The sequence below is a fragment of the Lepidochelys olivacea genome (assembly GCF_965140295.1).
Source record: "Lepidochelys olivacea isolate rLepOli2 genome assembly, chromosome: 3".
Lineage (NCBI taxonomy): Eukaryota > Metazoa > Chordata > Testudines > Cheloniidae > Lepidochelys > Lepidochelys olivacea.
Window position 1 is genome coordinate 196,459,884 of NC_140413.1, and position 22,854 is coordinate 196,482,737.

The 22,854-nt window shown below is 41.7% G+C and overlaps 1 protein-coding gene across 5 annotated transcripts in view; it reads left to right on the forward strand.

The window, feature by feature from the left end:
• The window catches only part of VPS54 (VPS54 subunit of GARP complex), an 84,772-nt gene that overhangs the window by 12,075 nt on the left and 49,843 nt on the right, over positions 1–22,854 (forward strand). For 3 of the 5 annotated variants that reach the window (XR_014710927.1, XM_084623829.1, XM_084623832.1), the window contains exons 3-8: positions 9,371–9,532; positions 10,385–10,626; positions 12,582–12,660; positions 14,821–14,855; positions 18,831–18,962; positions 22,175–22,560. Coding sequence is in view for 4 of the 5 variants with exons in the window: in XM_084623829.1 (XP_084479955.1) it covers positions 9,397–9,532; positions 10,385–10,626; positions 12,582–12,660; positions 14,821–14,855; positions 18,831–18,962; positions 22,175–22,560 (1,010 nt within the window). In the remaining variant the exon portion in view is untranslated. Of the gene's footprint in view, positions 1–6,114; positions 6,641–7,931; positions 8,033–9,370; positions 9,533–10,384; positions 10,627–12,581; positions 12,661–14,820; positions 14,856–18,830; positions 18,963–22,174; positions 22,561–22,854 lie in introns of those variants that run through there. The other 2 variants (XM_084623830.1, XM_084623831.1) reach the window with 2 other exon arrangements.

Sequence of the window (22,854 nt, forward strand, 5' to 3'; positions counted from 1 at the left end):
TTAATTGCAGAGCATCTGAAATATTAATGTCATTAACTTGCACAGTTGCATGTAGTTATTGCAGCACATATTCTCTTGTGACTTGGAAGCTCCGGAGACTGGGCACTTTACAGTTTGTATTGCACAACTCCCACACAATGGAATGAATTAATGTAATCTGTAGAGGCAATTGTCCACTCTCTTTATATACTTGGTTTTGTTTCATGTTAAATTTGAGTTTAGTTTTCCATGAGATTTAAACTGGAGGATGTATGCATCACTGCGTATTTTAAGAAATGTTTATAAAGTGCTTAGTATGCTAGTACAATAAAGGCTATTTTATAGGTAAACTAGTACAGTGGTTCTTAATCAGGGTACGCGTACCCTTGAGGGTACGCAGAGGTCTTCCAGGGGGAACATCAACTCATCTATATTTGCCTAGTTTTACAGCAAGCTTCATAAAAAGCACTAGCAAAGTCAGTACTAACTAAAATTTCATACAATGACTTGTTTTTGCTGCTCTATATACTATACACTGAAATGTAAGTACAATATTTAAATTCCAATTAATTTATTTTATAATTATATGGTATAAATGAGAACGTAAGCAATTTTTCAATAATAGTGTGCTGTGACGCTTTTGTATTTTTATGTCTGATTTTCTAAGCAAGTAGTTTTTAAGTAAGATGAAACTTGGGGGTACGCAAGAGAAATCAGTTTCCTGAGAGAGATACAGTAGTCTGGAAAGGTTGAGAGCCACTGAACTAGTAAATCACAGTAACTTTCAGTGGTCAATTAGATTAACATACTTGGGAGGTTAGGTGCTAGTAGGGATTCTCATCCATTCATTGACTACTTGTTAATCTCTTTTGTGACTTGGAAGGAATTCAGGACAACAAATATTGCATTTCTTTTTCATTCCTGAATCTGTTCTTATTTGCCTGATTTTAAAATGTTTTGTTAAACCACAGTTCTGTTTCATAGGTAGGTTTTTGCCTTTACGAATGTGGCAGCTCATTGAAGTAAGTTATCTATAAGGTCTTAAATTATGACTACTAGAGTAGCTGTTATCTATGAATAATTTAGTACAGCATCATATTGCAGGCCATTTAGAAGACCTCTGCCTGAGATTCTTGTTGAAATCAACTCGATGATATGAAAGTTCTTTGCTGCACTGATATTTTAGTGCTCCCTTTTTGTTCGGTTCTAAGGTTTTGTTAAGACTGGAATAAGGGCACAAAGGTAATGTGAGTATTTGACAATGATTAACAATAAAAATAACTAAGAAATAAACAATGTTTGGTTTTGAAAACAAACATTTGATATGTGTGTGTCTTCAGTGTTAAAATGTGTTCCTTAAATTTTATTTTAAATCTTGTACTGGTTAAATGCAGTTAGCATTTATTCCAATTACCAAAACTGAAATGAACTTCTTATTTTAGAAAGCACTTTGTTTTGCTGGCATCTTAATTTATTGTTCTAAATAAATTATCAGAATAGGGGAAAACAATGGCTCACAAAATGCTTGATTTCAAGAGTAAAATTTTTCATTGCATGTATAATTTTAAGAAGGGCTTCAGTTAATAGAAAGCATTAATACAGATACAACGGATGTATATTCATGTAACATGAGATTTCTCAGGAGACACTGATAATGTAGTTGCTGGAGCTCCTAATACACTACTTTGTATATTCCTTTAGGAGGCTTGATTTTTACTATTGAATGCATGATGTTTATTTTTCAAAAAGTGCGAAAATAATGTTTTTCCCCCCTCAGCATTCTGGTTCATGAACCAGTTTGATTAGTGACAAAACCCTAGCAGTAGTAAACACTAGTATCTGGTGAGGAGCTGCTGAAGGAAGGAAGAAACATACCTACATTAGAAATATGACAAGGGAAGAACAAACATGTGAGAGCATACAAATCTCTTAGTGGTGGAGACAACAGCAAGAGAAAATAAATAAGCAGATTAAAAACTTTAAACAAAGTATTTTCTCCAAATGGTTATGTTTGGAAACATATTGGAAACATAACATATTAATATTCTGGAAAGCTGTAATCTGACACAGTGATCTCATAGTTTTGCTGTGTGGCTGACTACTTCAGAAACACTTTAGATGCTAAAGATAACAAGTACCCAGGAACACCCATTTGGATTTTAAGATTGTCATGAAGTAAGCTTAAAGAGAGGGTCTAAATAAAATAAATAAATAAATCACTGCAAGTAAGGGAACCTGAAAATAGAAAATAAAACTCCTGACTTTGTTCTTTGTTCATATCCAGAAGGCCTGAAACTTGGTTAATTGAGAGAGGAAGTGATTGTTTTTCCACACACAGATTAAAACTCTTTTATTTGTTTTTATTAACATCTGTTTAATTCTAAATGAAGAAATATATACCTAGAAGAAAAGGTCTGTCTTTTAAAGATTAACAAATGATCTAACTGCCAATAAAGCCAAAACGCACACTTGACACCTCCAGCCCTCCCCCCCACACACACACACAAAAAAAGAGAGACAAGATTTGACGTTCCTGATATTTCTCAGGTTAGAGACAAATGCAGGAAAAATATATTTTGAGGGAGGAGTTAGTTATTAGACAAACAATTGAGGCAGTATTTCATGAAAAAATTACAGGTAACATAAAGATGGTTATTGTAATAGCTAATGTTAATATTCACGTGAACAGAATTTTATTAGAGTATAGTGAACTGTAAGGTTATCTACCGCTATAGTTGCATAAACTTGCTAGTTCCATGATTTTTAATGGCTAGATAATTTAAACTGTAAAATTCTTTTCTAATGTTTATTACTGTAGCAACATTACCTTTTTATTAATTTTTTTATTAATTTATTAATTTATTTTGTCTAGAATAGATTTTTAGCAAAACCAGTTAAGTATATTTTAGTGGTATTTGGTAGTTCTGGAAGTGGTGTTTGCCTTTCTGAATAGAGTAGCTCAGAGGGGTCTGTTGGAGGTGGGCAGGGAAAATTCTTGCCAAGTATCGTGCTTGGGGTTTGCATACCCATTTCCAAGGACCCTGAGCCCTGGTCTACGCTACAAGTTTAGGTCGAATTTAGCAGCGTTAGATCGATTTAACCCTGCGCCCGTCCACACGACGAAGCCATTTTTGTCGACTTAAGGGGCTCTTAAAATCGATTTCTGTACTCCTCCCTGACGAGGAGATTAGCGCTGAAATCGACATCGCTGGGTTGAATTTGGGGTAGCGTGGATGCAATTCAACAGTATTGGCCTCCAGGAGCTATCCCAGAGGGCTCCATTGTGTCCGCTCTGGACAGCACTTTCAACTCAGATGCACTAGCCAGGTACACAGGAAAAGCACCGGGAACTTTTGAATTTCATTTCCTGTTTGGCCAGTGTGGCAAGCTCATCAGCAGAGGTGACCATGCAGAGCTCATCAGCACAGGTGACCATGCAGTCCCAGAATCGCAAAAGAGCTTCAGCATGGACCGAACGGGTGGTACTGGATCTGATCGCTGTATGGGGAGATGAATCCGTGCTATCAGAACTCCATTCCAAAGACAAAATGCCAATATATTTGAAAAAATCTACAAGGGCATGATGGACAGAGGCTATAACAGGGACCCGCAGCAGTGCCTTGTGAAAATTAAGATGCTCTAGCAAGCCTACCAAAAAACCAAACCGGCAAATGGCCGCTCCGTGTCAGAGCCCCAGACATGCCGCTTTTATGATGAGCTGCATGCCATTCTAGGGGGTGCCCCTACCACTACCCCACCCCTGTCTGTGGACACCTGCAAGGGGGGAGCCTCATGCAACAGGGATGAGGATTTTGGGGATGAGAATGATGATGAGGAGGATAGCGCACAACAGGCAAGCAGAGAAACCATTCTCCCCGACAGCCAGGAACTGTTTATCACCCTGGACCCAATACCCTCACAACCCTCCCAAGGCGGGCTACTGGACTATGAAGCCGGAGAAGGCACCTCTGGTGAGTGTACCTTTGTAAATATAATACGTGGTTTAAAAGCAGGCGTGTTTAATGATTAATTTGCCTTGAAGACTTGGGACGCATTCGCAGCCAGCACAGCTACTGGAAAAGTCTGTTAATGTGTCTGGGGATGGAGTGGAAATCCTTCAGGGACATTATTAAGGGGACAGTCAGAGGTGGCTATTCCTGCTGAGCTGTTTCCCTGTGGCTGAAAAGAAATCATCCCCACTTTTAGCCATGCGGTGGGAGGGGCCCGTTCACGCTGAGCTGTTCCCATTTGGCTGGCGGCGATCTTCCTTGATACTACTCACGCGGTGGGAGGAGGGGTGCAGCGATCATCCCAGAGAATTGGGTGCAGGGTGGGGTTTAGTTGGGTTTGTGCTGCACGTTAACCCGAAAACTGCAGCCTCTCCTTTTAAATGGCCAACCCAACAGGTGCTTGGTATGGGAAAGGAGGGCGTTGTTGTTTGAAACCATTCCCACGTTATGAAGGTTGAAGAATCTGAAAGACTGTGGCTTACTATGGCTGCCTGCAAGTCGAATTCTGTTGCCTGGCCCTGCGTGTGTGATCTCTCACACCAAACTGGCAGGCCCTCAATATAAGAGGCAAAATGTGACCTTGTACCGAAAGCACATGTGCTATGTAATGTTAGCAGCTTGGTTCACCGTGAAAGGGTCTACCCAGTGTTCTCTAAAATGTGTCTTTTTAAATACTACTCTCCCTTTTTTTCCTCCTGCAGCTGCAAATGTTTCAATGCTCCCCCTATCATCTCTGTCCCAGAGGCTAGCACAGATAAGAAGGTGAAAAAAACACACTTGTGATGAAATGTTCTCTGAGCTCATGCAGTCCTCCCGCACTGAAAGAGCTCAGCAGAATGCGTGGAGGCAAACAATGGCAGAAAATGAACACGAGGACAGGAGGGATGAACAAGATGAGAGGTTGCGGGAGAAAGAGGAGAGGTGGCAGCAGTGTGATGAGAGGAGGCAGGATGCAACGCTGAGGCTACTGGGGGATCAAACTAATATGCTCCAGCGTCTGGTGGAGCTGCAGGAAAAGCAGCAGGAGCACAGACCACCGCTGCAGCCCCTGTGTAACCACCCGCCCTCCTCCCCAAGTTCCATAGCCTCCTCACCCAGACGCCCAAGAACGCGGGGGGGAGAGGTGGGGGCGGTGCTCCGAGCACCCAACCATTCCACCCCAGAGGACTGCCCAAGTAACAGAAGGCTGGCATTCAATAAGTTTTGAAGTGCAGAGAAGTAGAGTGAACCAAGGGGGTGGGTTTTCATCAAGGAGAAACAAACAGAACTGTCACACTGTAGCCTGGCTAGTCATGAAACTGGTTTTCAAAGCTTCTCTGATGCGCAGCGCGCCCTGCTGTGCTCTTCTAATTGCCCTGGTGTCTGGCTGTGCGTAATCAGCGGCCAGGTGATTTGCCTCAACCTCCCACCCTTCCATAAATGTCTCCCCCTTACTCTCACAGATATTGTGGAGCACACAGGAAGCAGCAATAACAATGGAAATATTGATTTTGCTGAGGTCTAACCGAGTCAGTAAACTGCACCAGCACGCTTTTAAACATCCAAATGCACATTCTACCACCATTCTGCACTTGCTCAGCCTATAGTTGAACAGCTCCTTACTACTGTCCAGGGTGCCTGTGTATGGCTTCATGAGCCATGGCATTAAGGGGTAGGCTGGGTTCCCAAGGATAACTACAGGCATTTCAACATCCCCAATAGTTATTTTCTGGTCTGGGAAGTAGGTCCCTTGCTGCAGCCGTTCCCACAGACCAAAGTTCCTAAAGATGTGAGCGTCATGTACCTTTCCCAGCCATCCCACGTTGATGTCAGTGAAACGTCCCTTGTGATCCACCAGTGCTTGCAGCACCATTGAAAAGTACCCCTTGCGGTTTACGTATTGGCTGCCAAGGTGGTCCGGTCCCAAGATAGGGATATGCATTCTGTCTATCGCCCCACCACTACCCTTGATAGCAGCAGCTCAGTGATTGTGTTGGCTACTTGGATCACAGCAGTCCCCACAGTAGAATTGCCCACTCCAAATTGATTCCCAGCTGACCGGTAGCTGTCTGGCATTGCAGGCTTCCAGAGGGCTATTGCCACTCGCTTGTGAACTGTGAGGGCTGCTCTCATCTTGGTATTCTTGCGCTTCAGTGCAGGGGAAAGCAAGTCACAAAGTTCCATGAAAGTGCCCTTACGCATGTGAAAGTTTTGCAGCCACTGGGAATCATCCCAGACCTGCAACACTATGCGGTCCCACCAGTCTGTGCTTGTTTCCTGGGCCCAGAATCGGCGTTCCATGGCATGAGCCTGCCCCATTGCCACGAGGATGTCCAAATTGCCAGGGCCCGTACTTTGAGAGAAGTCCATGTCCATGTCCTCATCTCTCTCATCACCGCGCTGCCGTTGCCTCATTGCCTGCTTTTGCAGGTTCTGGTTCTGCACATACTGCAGGATAATGCGCGAGGTGTTTACAATGCTCATAACAGCTGCGGTGATCTGAGCGGGCTCCATGCTTGCCGTGGTATGCCATCTGCAGGGGAGCAGAGTTACAGTGGAAGCGATGGCTGACAATGGATGCCACAAGAACAGATATTTATAGAGAAGGACGAGAGGACCTGTGAGGTGGATTCAGGAGAGCAGAGTTGCAGCAGAAGCGGTGGAGGACGACGGTTAGTACTGCGCACATTTCCTGAGGAAGAATACACGTACGTGGTAGCCCATGACAGACAACATGGAGAAATTCACGATTGAGACAATAGCAGCAGAGCAGAGTTGCAGCGGAAGTGGTGGATGATGACGGTTAGCAGTCCTACTGCACCACCTGCTGAAAGCAGTATGGCGTCCGCACGGAAAAAAGGCGTGAAATGATTGTCTGCCATTGCTTTCATGGAGGGAGGGGCGACTGACGACATGTATCCAAAACCACCCGCAACCATGTTTCTGCCCTGTCAGGCATTGGGAACTTAACCCAGAATTCCAATGGGCGGCGGAGACTGCGGGAACTGTGGGATAGCTACCCACATTGCACTGCTCTGTAAGTCGATGCTAGCCACGGTAGTGAGGACGCACTCCGCCGACTTAATGCTCTTAGTGTGGACATACACAATCGACTGTATAAAATTGATTTCTAAAAATCGACTTCTATCATCTGACCTAATTTCGTAGCGTACACATACCCTGAGTCCTGGCCAATGTCGTGGTGCAACTGGTAGCTAGATTTTAAAAACAGGTTGACTTCCTGCCAATAGCTGCTGCTGCAGGGAATAAATGGGAGGATTGGGGTTGCCTGTGCTTTCTCTTCTTCCTGCCTGAGCTGTTCTGCCTTCCAAGTGCTTTGAAAGTAGGGCTGTAGGGGAGTAGATACACCAGGGTAGGTGGCCATAAAGACCACAGAAACCACGCTAGCTCCTGCAATCAGTGAGTGGGAGGGGTAGCCGCCCAAGTCTTCCCTCGTCCCAGTGCTTAGAGGGAGAGAGATTGACCACACAAGACAGAGGAGAGACCTATGATGGGTGGTGAATATGCAATACAGATGGACATTGAAGAACCGTGAGGGGAGATGTGAGGATGCATCTGGGAATGGAGATGTACAGAGGCGGGGCCACAAAGAATGAGACCACAGTGCACAATCAACCTGTGGAACTTGTTGCCAGTGGATGTTGTGAAGGCCAAATTTACAACTGCAGTGAAAAAAAGAATTAGATAAGTTCATGGTTCATCAGTGGCTAGTAGCCAAGATGGTCAGGGATGTGACTCCATGCTTTGGGGGACCCTGAGCCTCTGACTGCTAGATGCTGGGACCGAATGACTGGGAATGGATCACTTGATGATTGCCCTGTCTGTTCATTCCCTTTGAAACATCTGGCATTGGCCACTGTTGGATGACAGATTCGGGGCTAGATGGACCATTGATCTAACTCAGTATGGTCATTCTTATGTTCTTATGTCCTTATGATGAAGAAAAGCCTCAAAATCTTCAACTGGCATGAGTGAGAGAAGAAGGGAGAAGGCTGAAGGGGACTGCTACAGAGAGGCCCTAACACCCCACATCCCAGTAGAGAGTAAGTGTAGGAGATTCCCCTGAATATTCAGGGGAATGAGCCTGTGGTCCTTCCTGGAAAACACTGGGCTGCCTCCACCTATAAAGGCAGGAGCGGGCAGAAAGGGGGCGACTTTGAGATTGAGGGAAGAGTTCAAAAGGGAGGAGTAGAAGAAAGGAAGTGTAATAGCAATGGGGCTAATGAAAAGGCAGAAAGGAAGAGTCGTAGGAGGGACAAGAGCAAGACATGGAGACAGAGGTGACATAGATTGAGCTCTGTGTGTGTAGAGAAAGCAACCTTTTAAAAAAGGGGTATTTCTCATGTAAGATGTGGTGGGGGCACAGTAGGGTTTTATATCTATTCTAGTGAATATTAATTTTTCTGTGCCTTTTTCTTTTTTTGTGCTTCTAAGAAAAAAAGAGTTTAAAATTCCCATGTGTACACACAACACCCCAGTGGCTGGGAGCCGGATGGCCCCCCCCACCTGTGGCTTGCTTAGAAAATAGTACCAATCACTTGGCCCTTATGTAGGGAAGTATGAATTTCACACGTTTAGTAGAGGTTCAGTATAAATAAAATTGCAGTTTGCACAATACAATGTATCGAAACAACTCGGGACATGCATTATGTTACAGTCTGGAAACAGATGTTCATTGCGAATGGATTCCAGTATATTGTAAAATGGTAGAACCCTCCCCTAGAGTGAATGCATCACAGGATAAAGATTTTCCTTGCTATCCATATTTTGCACACAACACAAATCATTCTCTTTAAATACTCTGCAAATAAATCTTTCAACCCTCACTACCAAAAAAGAAAAAACATTCAGGGAAAAATAAACCAAATTGTGCTTGTGTGGCAGAATGAATGAAATTTGCTGCTCATGTAATTCTACTTCAGTCAATGGAATTAAATTAACAGGGAATTTGGCCCTTTATCTGCACAGAAGAGACTTTCAACAAGTCTGTGGACTTGTACAACATAGCTCCCATCGGTTGATTAAACAAAATTCCCCATAAAACACTGGCATGTTTTGTCATTCACAAACCTTCAGAATTTGGCATGCTATTTCTGAGAGGAAATATTTCTTTGATAATGCTTCAATAATTATGGAAACAGAACGATATAATGTGTTTGGGCATTTTTATGCACAATATTTTTGTGAGTGTGTATAAAAATTAGCCCTTTCTGTGTGTTTCAAATATAAAATATTTTTCATACCATGGGTTGAAAGATAACTAGTATTGTTTTAAACTGTTTAGTTTTTTGTAGGTGAGCTGTTAAATAAATGCCATTGTTATGGTACAATCAATAATCAGAGCTGCATTGAAGACTTTGTGTTTATTTTTTCTTTCTTAGCTTCTATCAAGTGGTGATTTTATGCAATGGCATCAAGCCACAGTTCTTCACCAGTGCCTCAGTCAAACAGTAGAGATGCTTTCTTTAAAAAGGAAATGGATTCTGCTAAACGCTTTCGACCTGTGCAGTCACTGCCTGATGTATGTCCCAAGGAACCTACAGGTAATTTTGGCTTGTAAGGCAGATGAAAATACTGTTACAGTCAGTGGTCTGAAAATTAACCTGAAAATAGTCAATAAAGTTCTCTTGTTTTCTGGATAATACTATGAAATAAAATGATATATTTATAGGTAGAGTGGGATTCTACTTACTCCACCTCAAAAGCACCTCATTTTCTTTTTGGAGCACTGGAGATCTCCACCTCACATTGAAGTCACCATCCTTATTATGAAGGAGAAGAGGATGAGACTTCTTTCAGAGCCTGTGAAAGATCAGCCAGAGTATAGTTGCGAGACAGGCAATTCTCGCCCTGCGGGGCTAACTGCTTTGCTTCCGTGACGCTCCCCAATCCTTCTGACGTGGGGAGCAAGAGATCAAGATGGGTAACTCTGGCACTCCCATAAGGCGGTTTCTTGGTTGTATTGATAGCTGTCTATGGAATGCTGAGGGTAAGGGGTGTAAAGGGGGGGAAATAGTGGGATTTTGAGAATTCCCTAAAGAAGCGTGTGACTATAGTTCTAGGTTGCAGTAGTTCTTCAGTTTGATATATTTAGTATATCAAGTCTACAGACTTCTGTCTTTCAAAGGGTGCCGGCAGAATTGATATTTGTGTGAAGATATTGAAAGAATATACCTCTAATTGCACATTTATGACTTGGTTTGTGCGATCTAAACACAAAAATGTGAGTGTGTTAGATTGTTGGGGAAGGGGATTATGTGTCTTGGTACACAATCCTTTCTGTAGATAAATTTTTGAAATTTGTTGTTTGCTTCAAGAATTGCATTGAGTTTACTATGAAAAAAGTGCTTTCAAGTTTTTGGCTTCATGGACTGTCTTATCTTTTGTGCTTATAGGTGATCCTAATAGTTTAGGTGACAGCCCATCTCTAGTTGCAGATCAGCATAGATGGACAATTTATCATTCCAAAGTAAATCTTCCAGCGGCGCTAAATGATCCTAGGTTAGCAAAAAGGGAATCCGATTTTTTTACAAAAACATGGGGACAGGACTTTGTGGACACAGAAGTCGCACCTTCATTCTACCTCCCACAGATAAACAAGGAAAATTTTGCATTATATCAACAGGAAATCATTCAGGTAAAGTACCAAAGTTAGGTACATTATGGGTTAAAAAAGAAATTTCAGAGCCATTTGAGTTTGACACCACTAACTAACTGTATCCGTTAATAGTACATCATATTATTACCTAATAACTACCTGTCTAGTTCTATGGTAGTTGACTCTTCTCTTGACCTTGGTATGGTGTGCTGTAAGTTCACTGTTCTCAGCATTAAAAGCATTGTCTAAATTCTCTCTCCCTGCTATTTCATTATTTTTAGTTCCTGAGTGCTATACTTTTGTTTTAAATGTACAGACCATATAATTGCTATTCATCTTTGCTATTTCCTTTTGGTTATTGAAAACTTCACTGATTATTCTTAAAGGATTATTCAGCAGTTACACTCTATAATGTAAAAAAAAATAAATAAATAAAAAAAATCCAGTCACCTGATCAAACGTAAAACACGACTAAATTGTTGCTAAGAATGTCTTTAAAATGGCCTATGTACAAAACGCTTAAATATAAAATAATGAAGTAGGAAAGAGACCTATTGTCAGCTGGTGAAAGCCAGAGCTGTTTTTAAGTTTTGAAAAAAGAACACAGCCTAAAAGAAGATGTGGAAATCTGCTGTGTTCTCTGTTTCTTTGGCTGTAGCTTCCTTTAACTTTTGGCTGCTGTGATGACCTGATTGTCAATGCTTCCTGGTGAGTGTAGTGCTTACTCTTGTGAAGTCAATAGGACTATTTATGTCAGAGAGCATTATGCTTGGTTGCATGTGCAGGATTGGGCCCCAGAATGGTAGCCTTGAAGTGTTATACAATTGCCCAGTTCTGATTATTGAACATTTTAAAGGTATTTTTAAACACTGCCACCTATATATACTTTAATTTATGTATTCAGATTAGGTGAATTATTCTGTATTCATGTTTCTGCAGGTTTTTTTAGTCCTCTTTTCCCCTACAAATACATGTTATTTGGGTACAAGCTACAAAATTACAAGAGAGAGGGCGTTAATGCAGATGCAGGTTTAAAACAATCTTCATTATTATTTGTATTATTGTAGCACCTGGGAGCTCTACTCATGGTTCAGGACCCCACTGCAGCAGTCACGGTGCAAACACAGAACAGAACGTACTGAACAAACTTGGTTTAAGAACCAATAACAAATATTGAAATTTTTCAGCGTCATAAACCCTTAAAACACTTGTTTGGGGAGTATAAAAAGGTGTAACTGCATCAAAATGGTATTAGTACTGGTAAAATATGGGGGGAAGAATTGTTTTTAGAGCCATATGTTTGTATAGCCAATATTAAAAAAAATAAATAAGCTGTTGCATTAAAGTGAAATGTAACTATTTGATTGTGAAAATAAACAGGGTATTGGAAGAAGAGGCATGAGTTGCCATGAAAGAATTTCTGATGGATCTTGCAGCTTCAGCCTGCTATGAAAAAATAATCTCTGAAGAAGAGGACAAAATAGAAGAGTCTTATAAGATGTGGAACCCATGTTTAAGCTTTATAAGTAAAAATAGAAGCTTAGCTTAGCTAAATGGAGTGTAAGGTTTCACTGTGGTGCATCTAAGTAAGGTGGGAGAAGGTCAGTAAAAGGATGTTTTTATTTTAGTGTAGGATAATTTGCAGATTAGACTGCAAATAAATAATGGCTGTAAGTGTGTTACTGCAGTCAGTGGATATGTATATTTTATTTTGTGGGGAGGAGAATTTAGATCATATGTCTTAAATAGTTTCATTATCTCCCTTTCCGTGATGTAAAATCAACAAAGAAATAACATACCAACCAAATAACAAACAAGGATTTCAACCGCCAGAGTTGTCATTCTGGCACCTTTCACATGCACTTAAAATTTTAAGAGGGAAAAATATCTTAGATTAAAAATGTTCTGAATATTCCCTTTAAAAGAAAAAAAAGATTTTTTTCATTATTGTATTAGTGTCAGACTAATTCTTTAATATCTTTTCTCTTTTATAGAGAGAGAAGATCCATGAAAGATGCAAGAATATTTGTCCTCCTAAAGATACCTTTGACAGGACTCTCTTACATACTCATGGTAAACACCTCATCTTCTCTTACTTGTTAAAAAGTCATTTTCTTTTCTATAATAGATAATGTAACATACTAATCATCTCATTTTGTTGTTCCGAAGATATTAGCTGTAGAAATAGCTGCTGGTGATTTATTTATAATGATCACTGAAAATCTAGGCATGATTGGATAGAGACATTGTAGGTCAAAAAACTAGTGATTCCTGCTCCTGAATTCTTCCTTGGCATCTCTGCATTCACAACTTTACATTACATCCGTGACAGTGTTTCCTTTAACTTCCTCTTATTAAAAAAAAAAAAAGAAGAAGAAAAAGAAACTCGATTATGAGGTTGTATTGAGTTTCTGGTTACTGTTCATGTTCTGAGTAATGAAGAATGCCCTCCCCCCCCCCCCCCCAATGGAGAACAAAATTGGAATTTGTGATATTGTGGCATCCCTGACATATTGAAAGATCATCATTAGGAAAGGTTGCTTGCATGGTTCTTTTAATGGAGTCTGCAGCTGTAATAAGACTGTTTCTCCTGATATATTTTGGCTTTGTAGTGAGATATCTCAGGTGATCAAGGATTGGGAACTGGCAAAAAAGACGGGCAGAGAAAGTATAATGGACAATCTGAAGTTAGCTTGTATTACTTAATTCTTTCAGTTTCACTGGCAAAGCACTGCTCATTGAATGAAAGTTTGTCTGCATCCCCTGTTCCTAGTAATTACAGAATGCTTCCCTGTTTTTATTTACTCCATTGGATTCAGCTCGTCTTGTCAGGCTTTCTAATACCTCTATTACCTCCATTTTTTTTCCCTTCCATGAAAAATGAAGTCCAACTTTTTTGTCTTTCATAGTTTAAGTTCTTGAGAACTAACTCTTATATTTAGCTATGCTTTACCTTTGTCAGCACAGTAATATCCTTCCTCTGTTAACTGCCCGTAGTACTACACAGGGGATCTTGAAAGTGTAATATTATTGAACAATATCACAGCTTTTGAATGGATAGCCTTTATTGTAAATGAGTACTGTACTTGTTAAAATGTCTAAGGACTGTATCTAGCCCAAAACATGCACCCCAGAAGGCTTGAGTAAGAATAACTATCGTGAGGAAAGGTTGGTCTGCTGTGCAAAGCCAAACAGGATAAAAATCTCTGCACCAGGGAGCTGGAGAGTAGTTTTGGGAGAACAGACCTTCAGTAAACTAGCTCTCCACCCACTGCAGCTCCCAGTGTTGGGGTTGCCTATCTTTCTCCAGTCTTAGAAAACGCAACCTGGGTCTCTCAGCTAAAGGAGTTGCTACAGCCTGAGACTGAGGACAGAAGGCTGAGGGATGGTTCCTGGGCTGCATTGTCTTTTGTGTTTAATACAAATAAAGTAACAACTCTGCAGGCGAGAGAAGTGCTGGAGATGGTAAAAGCTCCCTTTCACCATGGTGATTGTGAGGGGAGGAGGGGACCCTCCAAGTGAGCTATGGATTTCTTATTTCATCTGCCTCCCTTTTTGGCCTGATGAGACTCTGTACACTCTGATTGAGCTCCTTTTATGTGACTGAATTAGGGTGGATGGAGCCCTAAGAGTGTGAAATCATCCCGCTTCCAAATGGGGCCAGGGCATGGAGCTCCAGTGCAGCTCTTCTCCTGTCCTGATTCTTTCCTTCCCTCTGCAACCACCCCCTGTGACCATCACTTCAGCTTATGGATTGGAACAGTACTACCTCTATGTCAGTTGCACAGAGTGATAGGGTCACTGAGTCGGTGTGGATCCTGTGGTCCCTCCCCATCACCACCGTGTGTGCATCTACCCTCTGGGTTTAACCCAATGTGACTGCTCCACCAGCGACCTCCCTAGAGAGCACCAGTGGGAAGCGGAAGTGATGCAGAGAGCCTTACACTGGTCCTCACCAGCAAGATGAATTTCACCCTGAGTGAGTTTGAAGCACTGGGTTTCTGTTATGGTATGAATAATACATTTATTTTTAAAGCAGTCAGTCGGACACATCTGAGTGCTGCACAGAAACTGTAGCTAACCCCCCCCAAAATTACCAAGGGCAACGAGGCCTTTAATTGCTGATTATTGAAATTAATTGGTTTAATAATTTGGCTGATGACTGACTATAGAAGACTGCAATGAAATCTTATAATTGTCATGCTAGTTTACTTATATTTGATTTATTTTTAGATAAATCCAGGACAGATCTGGAACAAGTACCTAAGGTATGATTGCGGTACAGTATAGGCTTTATTAAGGAAAAATGTGCTTGTCAGATTTCTAGTGTAAGACTTAAGAGTGTGTGAGTGCGCACACGCATGTGTGTGAGGGAGAACTATTTTAATAGGTATCCTCTGACCCTCCTAAATGGTAGTACTGCATGTGGAACTTAGACAATGTAATCCAAATGGATAATACTTACCGTTGTTTGCTATTTCTGTCTCCTGAGCTGTATTTATTCTTTTAGTGGATATTGAAGGTAAAACACAACGGCCATTATTTTCAGGCCTTAGTCACTAAACAATCCTAGAACCATGTACAAATAGACAACCACGCTGCTTTCTACTGAAGCGTGGCCGTGGTCTGCTGAGTACATTTTCCAGAAAAGAAATTCTGGAGGAAGGAGGATTTGAAGGTTTGGAGGGGCGTGGGAGGGAGTTTGATACAAGTTTCTGAAGTTACTGTGTAGACCTGAGTCTATTACTATTTATTGTAGCACCTAGGAACCCCAGTTAAGGATTAGGGACCCATTGTGTTAGACACTGTACAGACAAGTCACAAAGAAGACCATTCCTGCCCCAATCAGTTCACAGTCTACGTGACAGATACGTCGTAACAAATGGTCAAAACAGACAAACCTACATTTCATTTTATTCAAACTGAAAAAATTGTCCAGTTGATAAGTTATTAGCAGGTAAACGGTTTAATGTTGATCACTGCATGTCCTGAGGGTTTGTAGAGGTGTAGCTAAAGTAGCTTTCACTGTAACTTTTAAAGTTAAGGCCAAGGAACAGACGGTGCTTGATATTGATTTCTCGCTTTGAATCCTTTGATGTCATGTGTGGTGCTTGGGGTGAATGGGAAGGAGATGGTTCAGTTCTCCTGGAAGTTCCAGGCATTATAGCAGTTTTAAGGAGTTAAAACTAAGCCAGATGCAGATGCTTCAGAGACAATGCTTCACTGAGATGAACAGAAGCAGGGACAAAATTATTTGGCCTTTTTGTGGCCAGAGTTTTATAGATTCATAGATATTAACTATTAATTATGGGACCATTATGATCATCTATTCTGACCTCCTACACAATGCAGGCCACAGAATCTCACCCACCCACTCCTGCGATAAACCTCTCACCTATGTCTGAGCTATTGAAGTCCTCAAATCATGGTTTAAAGACTTCAAGGTACAGAGAATCCTCCAACAAGTGACCTGTGCCCCATGCTACAAAGGAAGACGAAAAGCCCCCAGGGCCTCTTCCAGTCTGCCTTGGAGGAAAATTCCTTCCTGACTCCAAATATGGTGATCAGCTGAACCTTGAGCATATGGGCAAGATTCACCAGCCAGATACCAAGGAAAGTAACTCATATCCCACCCCATCTAACATCCCATCACAGGCCATTGGGTCTATTTACCATGAATATTTAAAGATCAATTAATTGCCAAAATCATGTTACCCCATCATACCATCTCTTCCATAAACTTATCAAGTTTAATCTTGAAGCCAGATAGGTCTTTTGCCCCCACTGCTTCCCTTGGAAGGCTATTCCAGAACTTTACTCCTCTGATCATTAGAAACCTTAGTCTTATTTCAAGTCTAAACTTCCTGATGGCCAGTTTATATCCATTTGTTCTTGTGTCCACATTGGTACTGAGCTTAAATAATTCCTCTCCCTCTCTGGTATTTATCCCTCTGAAATATTTATAGAGAGCAATCTTATATCCGCTCAACCTTCTTTTGGTTAGGCTAAACAAGCCAAGCTCCTTGAGTCTGCTTTCATAAGACAGGCTTTCCATTCCTCGGATCATTCTAGTAGCCCTTCTCTGTACCTGTTCCAGTTTGAATTCATCCTTCTTAAACATGGGAGACCAGAACTGCACACAGTATTCCAGGTGAGGTCTCACCAGTGCCTTGTATAACCGGTACTAACACCTCCATATCTCTACTGGATACTTCACCTGATGCATCCCAAGACCGCATTAGTTTTTTCATGGCCATATCACATTGGCGGCTCATAGTCATCCTGTGATCAACCAGTACTCCAAGGTTCTTGTCCTCCTCCGTTACTTCTAATTGATGCGTCCCCAGTTTATAACTAAAATTCTTGTTATTAATCCCTAAATGCATGACCTTACACTTCTCACTATTAAATTTCATCCTATTACTATTACTCCAGTTTACAAGGTCATCCAGATCCTCCTGTATGATATCCCGGTCCTTCTCTAAATTGGCAATACCTCCCAGCTTTGTATCATCCGCAAACTTTATTAGCACACTCCCACTTTTTGTGCCAAGGTCAGTAATAAAAAGATTAAATAAGATTGGTCCCTGAGGAACTCCATTGGTAACCTCCCTCCAGCCTGACAGTTCACCTTTCAGTATGACCCGCTACAGTCTCCCTTTTAACCAATTCCTTATCCACCTTTCAATTTTCATATTGATCCCCATCTTTTCCAATTTAACAAATAATTCCCCATGTGGCACAGTATCGAACGCCTTACTGAAATCTAGGTAAATTAGATCCACTGTGTTTCCTTTGTCTAAAATATCTGTTACTTTCTCAAAGGAGGAAATCAGGTTGGTTTGGCACGATCTACCTTTTGCAAAATCATGTTGTATTTTGTCCCATTTACCATTGACCTCAATGTCCTTAACTACGTTCTCCTTCAAAATTTTTTCCAAGACCTTGCATACTACAGATGTCAAACTAACAGGCCTGTAGTTACCCGGATCACTTTTTTTCCCTTTCTTAAAAATAGGAACTATGTTAGCAATTCTCCAGTCATACGGTACAACCCCTGAGTTTACAAATTCATTAAAAATTCTTGCTAATGGGCTTGCAATTTCATGTGCCAATTCCTTTAATATTCTTGGATGAAGATTATCTGGGCCCCCCGATTTAGTCCCATTAAGCTGTTCGAGTTTCACTTCTACCTCAGATATGGTAATATCTACCTCCATATCCTCATTACCATTTGTCATGCTACCATTATCCCTAAGATCCTCATTAGCCTCATTAAAGACTGAGGCAAAGTATTTGTTTAGATATTGGGCCATGCCTAGATTATCCTTAACCTCCACTCCATCCTCAGTGTTTAGCGGTCCCACTTCTTCTTTCTTTGTTTTCTTCTTATTTATATGGCTGTAGAACCTTTTACTATTGGTTTTAATTCCCTTTGCAAGGTCCAACTCTACTTGAGTTTTAGCCTTTCTCACTTTATTCCTACAAGTTTTGACCTCAGTAAGGTAGCTTTCCTTCCTGATCTCTCCCATCTTCCACTCCCTGTATGCATTCTGCTTTTTCTTAATCACCTCTCTGAGGTGCTTGCTCATCCAGCTTGGACTACAACTCCTGCCTATGAAGTGCTGTGCTGTACCTGGGGAGGAAGGCGTTGGAGCTGTGCAGGGGTTGTGCACCCACATCCTGTATTCTGTGGAGTCCAGTTCTGCAGGGACTTCAGGTGTGCTGTTCCACAGTGGGAATCTAAGAGCCGGATTCAGTGAATTAATTGCAAGATGGATCCACCGCCTGGGAGAAGCATGAAGGATGTGGGGCCTACTCCAACTTTAAGGATGGAGTACCAGCAATGGAGCATTTCCACTGCTGAAAAATGTCCCAAAGAAGGATTCATTCCTGTCCCATGGAGGACCTCCCCTGAGTACAGCTCAGGATTTGGGGCTTGGGCAGTTTGTACTTCTGTACTATCAGGCTGTTTACCTGCAGATTCAGGAAGACAATTCTGTACTGGGTCACATTCACTTTGCAGCTGGAAAGTTGGTCACACTCATAAGGGCTAGATTGATTATTTATTTATTTTTGTAAATGAAAATGTAGCTTTTAGAGAAACTGATGAGTAGAGCCCCCAGAGGATATGTCAAGCCTGGGTTTGTTTGTGTGCTCTTTGTTTTAGAAGGGTGGGGAATAGTGACAAGGAAAGGAGAACAGAGACGAGAGAAAAATGCGTTTATTTCTTTTTGTTTCAGATTTTTATGAAACCAGATTTTGCCTTGGAAGATTCCTTAACGTTTAATGCCGTTTTACCATGGTCTCACTTTAATACTTCTGGAGGAAAAGGAAGTCGTGATGCAGCTTCCTCAAAGTTGCTGCAAGAAAAGGTAAATCTCAATAAAGAATGCTGTTATTCAGTGCAGCTGTCCACTGATTACAAAGAAAACTGTTCTAGACAAGTCCACTGCCGCTGTTTCTGCAAGTTACGTGACACATTAATTTTACAGCCCAGATATTACTTCAGTCAGCCTAAGAATTTTTAGTAAATGCCAGTGGGGGCCTCCTTTCTGAGAGGAGAATTTTTTTTAAATAAAGAAGGGTAGGGCCAACAAGTGACCATTGTTATATGCAATATAAAGATATTCTAGTAGGAACTGCTAAAACAATCAAAGAAGACAATGCTCATTAAGAACTTCTTTTATGGCTGTTCTGAATATGAATAGTGACTGCAGGAGGAATATGTGCATGATTTGTATGTTGACAATCCAGTAATGGTACAACTTTCTCAAAACTTTCAGGAAAACCCCAGATTTAAGGCAGGGTGTGCTGTGCACTGCAAGGAAATATTAAACCTTCCTGGTAGCTTCCTGTTATCTTTCAGGCATCATACCATAGGTACTGCTCCCTTTTTTACAGTTTCTATTGTAGCTGAACCACACATGCCTTGGGAGCACTGTAGAGCTTGATGGCAGAGTATTTTCATCTACATGAAAAATATGGGTCTTTGGGTTAATCACACTCAGAGTTGTTATTATTTTAAAAATTATATATTTGCAATGGAAAAAGAAAAAAAGCAGACACCTGTTTTGTTGTTATAGATACTCTTCAGATCCTTCCAAAAGTTTACATCATTGTGATGTGTTTTATTTTAAACATTTTCCCTCTTAAGTGCAACAGCTTTTAGGAGCATACCCGTAAATCTGTAGGTGATGATCAGATAAAACAGCATTAGCCTCTCTGTCACTAAAAAGTTCTTGTCAGCTGCTGGAAATGGCCCACCTTGATTATCACTACAAAAGGTCGTGTGTCAACCACTTCCCCCCCCCCCCCCCCCGCTCTCCTGCTGGTAATAGCTCACCTTACCTGATCACTCTCGTTACAGTGTGTATGGTAACACCCATTGTTTCATGTTCTCTATGTATATAAATCTCCCCACTGTATTTTCCACTGAATGCATCCGATGAAGTGAGCTGTAGTTCACGAAACCTTATGCTCAAATAAATGTATTAGTCTCTAAGGTGCCACTAGTACTCCTTTTCTCTTTACGAATACAGACTAACACGGCTGCTACTCTGAAACCTGTTAAAAAGTTCTTGCAACTCTGCCTTTCCTTACCCATGGCAGTGGACGTGAGAGTGCAACAAACTGTGTAAGATGCCATTGAAGTGATTCCTGTCTGACAACTAAACCCCAGTTTTAAGAATGCATGTAACTTGCAGAAAGTGACTGGGCTAGGATCTTAGGCAGTTGGACAGAAATGAAGCAGGAGTTCTGAGTTAAGAAGAGAGAAGCCTCTCTGGTGCTTCAGGGTTTTTTTCTCCCTAGTGCAACTAAAATAAGAACAAGCACAGTCTTTATCCACGTTTCCTTCCTGCAGCTTAGCAGACTCGAAACACTAAAACAGGCAATAGAATATTAATGGGGCAGCTCTGATGCCTTCAGAGCCGCATTCCTGGCTTTCTAATAATTACGCTGCTCTGTTCATTACATGAGCCCCAAATCTTTTTAAGGCTCTGAGCCTACCTAGGCTCAGCTCCACCTAATTATATCTGGTGCAGATAAGATGCCGAGTGCCCTCTCTGTAGTCACCCTCAGGTCAGGGAGCTGTTCCCAGGTGGGACTCAGAAACCCAGTCTGGACCCATTGCTTGGAATTTAAACCCCCCAAATCCCCATGGCACTGTCTAGGTCAGTGGGCCTTTCCTATGGGCATACTGCATTACAGCTGCTGGCTGGAAGGAATTTGTAAATAAGCCTATTGTACTTAGACCAAGATTTGTATAGTCCGTTGAGACTGTAACTCCTAAATGAAATAGTTGTGAGAAGGAACAGCATTTTGGGGCTGATTTTTCAGAAGTGTTTAGCAGCCATAGCTCCTGTTGAAGTCATGATCTTCAGGTGTTCAGCACCTCTAAAAATCAGGCCATTTGGGTATTAGCATTCAGATGACTATTTTAATGTCCCACTTAGAGTTGACTATTCAGAACACCGAGTTGTTTCAATTTGAATAAAGTAGGGCCAGACCAGCAGTCTGGTAACAGTGCAGCAAAGGAAATTAGGAGTTCAGGTTCCAAACATGAACCCTGGCACCAGGTCTTGACTGACGAGAAAGGGCTTTGCTTCACTAGAGAGTGACTTCCATGGCTGGCTGAGGGCAACTGTGTCCAAACCCCCCTTCAGAGGGAACTTCTCTACAAAAGAGTGAGTTAAAGTGGATATCCTAGAAAACTCTGCCCTCTTTTGAAACCTCCATCTCCCTACACTCCCCTTCCTCCCCAAGAAGCAGGAGCTACCTAGGTCAGACTATCAATCACAGTCAAGTTTCATCCTGTTGGACACAGGCACTGACTTCTAGTTTTCCCTGGGGGTACTCCAACCCCGTCCCTGCTCCACCCCTTCCCCTGCAGCCCCAGCTTTGTCCTGCCTCTTCCCACCCCGCTCCACCCCCTCCCTGAAACTCTCATCTGCTCGCTGCTCTCTGTCCTCTCCCAAGCCCTAGCCGCCGATCAGCCTTTTGGCAGTGTGGCCAAACAGCTGTGGCTGATGAGTGCTGAGCACCCACTATTTTTTTTACCATGAGTGCTCCAGCATCCGAGCAGCCACGAAGTCAGCGCTTCTGTTGTTGGAGGTCCCCACCATGGTGTAGCAGCCTTAGTGCATGATAGAGTTAAGTACATGTGCTATTCTCATTTGCAGGCCAATACCCAGCACACCCTTTCAGCTAGTGGCTGTATGTAGGGGTGTTAATGTCTGACCTCTGAGATATAAAGCCTTGGGCAGGCTTGTTTAATTGCTTGCTTTTCTGCAAGCAGTACTTTGCAAGCATGCTTTTACCAGGGAGGTAAACTCGCTCAACCTTCCCAATGCTTTCTGAACTCACTAACAAAACTGGGTAGTTATTCATTTGCCACCATGACAACAGCTTTTAATCCAGTGTTATATTGGCCACAGTCAGGTGATCATTATAGCACAAAGAAATGTACTAGTAGAAATAATGTAAATTATACCCACAAAATGCATTTTAGTGTTTTTGTAGTGTGATATATTTGCCAGGTGTTACAACATACGGTTGTTGTTGTTTTTTCTCTCTCTCTTTCAAGCTGAGCCATTATTTGGATATTGTGGAAGTAAATATTGCTCATCAAATTTCTCTACGCTCAGAAGCATTTTTTCATGCAATGACTTCTCAGCATGAATTGCAGGACTACCTCAGGAAAACCTCCCAGGCTGTAAAAATACTTCGAGATAAAATCGCCCAAATTGATAAAGTAATGTGTGAAGGATCGCTTCAAGTTTTAAGACTATCACTCACCAGAAATAACTGTGTGAAAGCATACAATAAACTGAAGTTAATGGCTACTGTACACCAAACGCAGCCTACAGTACAGCTGTTGTTGTCCACTTCTGAATTTGTTGGCGCATTGGACTTAATAGCAACAACGCAGGAGGTACTGCAGCAGGAACTCCAGGGCATTCACAGTTTCCGGTAGGTACCATTCACAAAACCATTGGAAGTAATAAAATGAAGTATAAATCATGTTGTTATATTATCCTAAGAACATTAGACCATATTGGGTCAGGCCAAAGGTCCATCTAGCTCAGTATCCTGTCTTCTGACCGTGGCCAATGCCAGATGCCCCAGAGGGAATGAACAGAACAAATAATCATCAAGTGATCCATCCGCTGTCTCTCATTCCCAGCTTCTGGCAACCAGAGGCTAGGGACACCATCCCTGCCCATCCTGGCTAATAGCTATTGATGGACCTATCCTCCATGAATT